General features: G+C 34.6%; 1 protein-coding gene across 2 annotated transcripts in view; it reads right to left on the bottom strand.

Annotated features, from left to right (window-relative positions):
* Positions 1 to 3,478, bottom strand: part of LOC117118800 — a 14,385-nt gene that overhangs the window by 5,242 nt on the left and 5,665 nt on the right. Inside the window, exons 1-3 of one of the 2 annotated variants that reach the window (XM_033263498.1) lie at positions 2,990 to 3,350; positions 756 to 827; positions 321 to 377 (exon numbers count right to left, since the gene is read on the bottom strand). In XM_033263498.1, coding sequence (XP_033119389.1) covers positions 321 to 377; positions 756 to 827; positions 2,990 to 3,054 — 194 coding nt within the window. In that variant the 5' untranslated portion in view covers positions 3,055 to 3,350. Of the gene's footprint in view, positions 1 to 320; positions 378 to 755; positions 828 to 2,989; positions 3,351 to 3,478 lie in introns of those variants that run through there. The other variant, XM_033263497.1, reaches the window with a different exon arrangement.

Below are 3,478 nucleotides of genomic sequence, written 5' to 3'. Positions count from 1 at the left end.
CCATTAGACCACAAAGACTTATAGGATATACGCGAGTATCTAAGCCATTGTAAGACCAGACACTCATACTAAACTTCTTGATTGTGTAAATTAAGATGTTAAAATGCATGGTGAAGCTCCTTTGAATCTGCCTATCAGCCTATGAGAAAAAGCAAGAAAACGGCAAAAGCTATGATGGGCAAACGGGATGTGGAATTAGACGGGTCTAGATTGAAATACAGCAAATGATCTTATAGATGTGGTATTTAATCATTTGAGAAACGAATAATCAGCTATTACCGGATTTTAACTACAAGAAGAACCATTATACCTGTACATACAAAGATATGTTTGCCGGTAATTTCGGAATATTTTCCAACCCACAACATGTTCCAATACTATAAAGGGAAAAAAAATATGTACAAAAGTAAGTATTGATATGGTTATTGATAAGATTAGGAGATGCTGTTTATATGAATATTTTTTTTATTAATTTTGAAATAATGTTATACTTTTTTGACTGGTTCATAATGATTTTTATAAGGCCTATTTAAATTTATTTGTAGAACCCAAAGAAAATAATTCAGTTACTCCTCCCGACATGTAGGTTTGGAAGTTGTAGAACATATTATTTGTAAATTGCTGTTACATGTATTCTGATCACTTTGAAAGTTGGGCGTAGGCCTAAATTGTATGGTTTTAAGTTTTAGCAAAATACATGTTAAACTTCTACTAAATACTTTAATTGCAATTATCGATAAATGTAATGATCTTACATTGTAGCATTGTTCGCTAACTCTGTGAATGCATGTGAATCGATGATTTTGATAGGGTTGAAAAACAGATGCCTAAAAAAGATACAATCAAAAATGTCAATAGGCCTATATGACGATTGCGTAGGCCCATAAAAACCTCTACACAATGACAAAACGGCTGTATAAATCTTACCTAGCAATGTAACGAAAGATGTTACCTTATACTGTATATAGATATATATATACATATATATATATATATAGGCCTATATATATATATGTATATGTAATATATATATAATATATAATATATATAATATATATAATATGTGTGTATATTACAATAATGATATTAAGAGACATTCGTAAAATAAGGTAAATTCACAGCGAGCAATATTTAACCTCCTACCATACGGTTTGAGAAGAACCGCGGTTCTGCTTCTCAACCCTGAGCTTCATGCCAAGGCGATCAGGCATAGTGAAGCATGTATATAATCAAGTGGTGCAATATTTAGGTAGTTCATGTGTATGCAAGTAAATGGTCATACTGTACATCTGGAGCAAACATTTTCTGTGGTGTCTACAAACGAGTTCGCACCTTTTGTTAAGAGTGCTGTTGCTTTTTTAAATTATTATAAAGTATTTTTCCCATTGACAGAGATTACACCGTTATGATATGATAGAATGATCGTGCTTGTTTAATGATTTTCCATAAGATTGTGTAGTCTGCTCTCATATCTATTAGGTTCCAGATAAACTTTCATAATTCAGTTTGTAGGAGGCAATGTTTAGGTTACCGAAATGACAGTATTACTATTGTAATAAAATTGGAAGTTGTTCTCCGACGTAAGACCGATCGTATTCTTAGTTTCTTGGTTGGTTGTGATGGTGGTGGCTTTGTATATTACTGATTTTACCACGTTCTTTCCTTGTGATTGGAGATTGGGTTTGATTGGAAGTTGCATTCTTTTTTAAATAGGCCTATAGGTTGTTTTGGTTTCAGCAGGTTCTGGTTGTGTGCGTTCCTTTGGCTATATTGTCCATGCTGCTATACTGATTTGTACAATTTTTTGTTTAATATATTTTTGAGTGTTTCTTTTGTAGTTGCTAAATACCACGACTTCAACCGAGGGAGGGGTGGCTTCTTATAGACAATAAACAATAGACTTTATTCCTCTGAACGGACCCATTTCAGGGTAAGAGAGAACATTCAGCTTCTCGGTACAGAAAAATATATATAGGCCTAATTAACGAGGTGCGGACACCACACTTTCGCAACAGAATGTACAAACCTAAAGTAAGCTCATGATAAACAAAATTGGCGAGAATTAGACTTCTCTTTGATACTACTTGTGTTAAATAACCGGTACATTTTCATGACATTGGGTCTGGTGTAATAGTACTTTTTTATAAGTAATATAACAGGGGACATACAAATGAGTAATGAAATTAATCCCCCACATTATTAAGATTACATAGCATACATTTGATATCAATATCATGACGGAGGTATTTATGAACCGGTAGCTTATGATTACCACATCTAAACCTACATAAATCAATTCAATCCTTATTGGGTAGCATAATTAGTGTTTATTCGTTTTCACACATCCTATTACTGTTTAATCAGACAGCCATTCTTGTTTCGATATATCATCTAATCGTAATCCAATGCTTTTGACTATCCATTATTTATTTAGATAATTACATTCATTCCATACATAGGACGTACCACCTAAATCCTACTTGTTCCTCCCCAAGTATCCCCGCGCATTCTAGATACAACGAAAGGCGATCATTGATTGTAGCTGTGAATAATTTCCCAATACAACTTAAAAGAGTTATGCCACGATAATTATCGGCATCATTGGGTTAGCCCTTCTTTTATATATTTGGACTATCACACCGATACACCAATCATGTGAAATGATACCAGTTTCTAATATTAAGTTAAATAATCGTGTGATTACTTCAATCAGCTCTATTGGGCTATGTTTAAACATAGAGAAGGTCTACTAACTTTTATTATTAATGAATTTGAGAATGTTAATATTGCCTAGGGCCTTAATTGTGTTCTGGTACTGGCCATCACGACAGGTACCAGTGGTAAGCTAAGGCCTAGTATTCACTAAAACTAACATAGCTAGGCCTAGGCCTTTTTAATTAAATATCAAAGATCAAGAAGATCGTGTAGGCTCCTCCTTAGTCCGATCCTTGGCTATTCCCAGATCTACTCCCGGTCTAGGTCTACCTACCTAGGCTGCAACCTGCCCTGTAGGCTAAAAATAATACACTTGCACACTCTCTTCGAAACACACATGCCAATTAAAACATCGCCATTTAATTGGTTTTCTATTTTTCCTGTTGCCTCCAGTTCCTATAGGCCTAATTAGGGCCTAGGCCTAAATCGATATTTCAATCACGACGATCTCGCTCGCGATACGTTGCTATATTATGATTGTAAGAGTTATCGACGCATGCGCGTTTGCCGATTTCAGCTTATCTTGTTGTCAAGTAGGTTACGTAACGGTGAGATAATTACGATCGCGGCGAGGAGGTCTGTACCTTTGATCTTCGCTCGATGTTACTCCTTCTGTTCTATTTTCTCTATGGTTTAAGATATTCATTGATAATATAGTCAATGCCAGCTGATTTGTTATTACGAAGTTTTAGAATTACCAGTTTAATTTCATCAACGGTGAAAGGCCTATAAATATGATCATTAATGGAATGCTCTATTGACC

This window comes from Anneissia japonica, unplaced genomic scaffold (genome assembly GCF_011630105.1).
Source record: "Anneissia japonica isolate Jap-2015-1 unplaced genomic scaffold, ASM1163010v1 scaffold737_len1565949_cov176, whole genome shotgun sequence".
Lineage (NCBI taxonomy): Eukaryota > Metazoa > Echinodermata > Crinoidea > Comatulida > Comatulidae > Anneissia > Anneissia japonica.
Note: the sequence above shows the minus strand (reverse complement) of the source record. Positions and strands in the feature narration are given on the sequence as shown.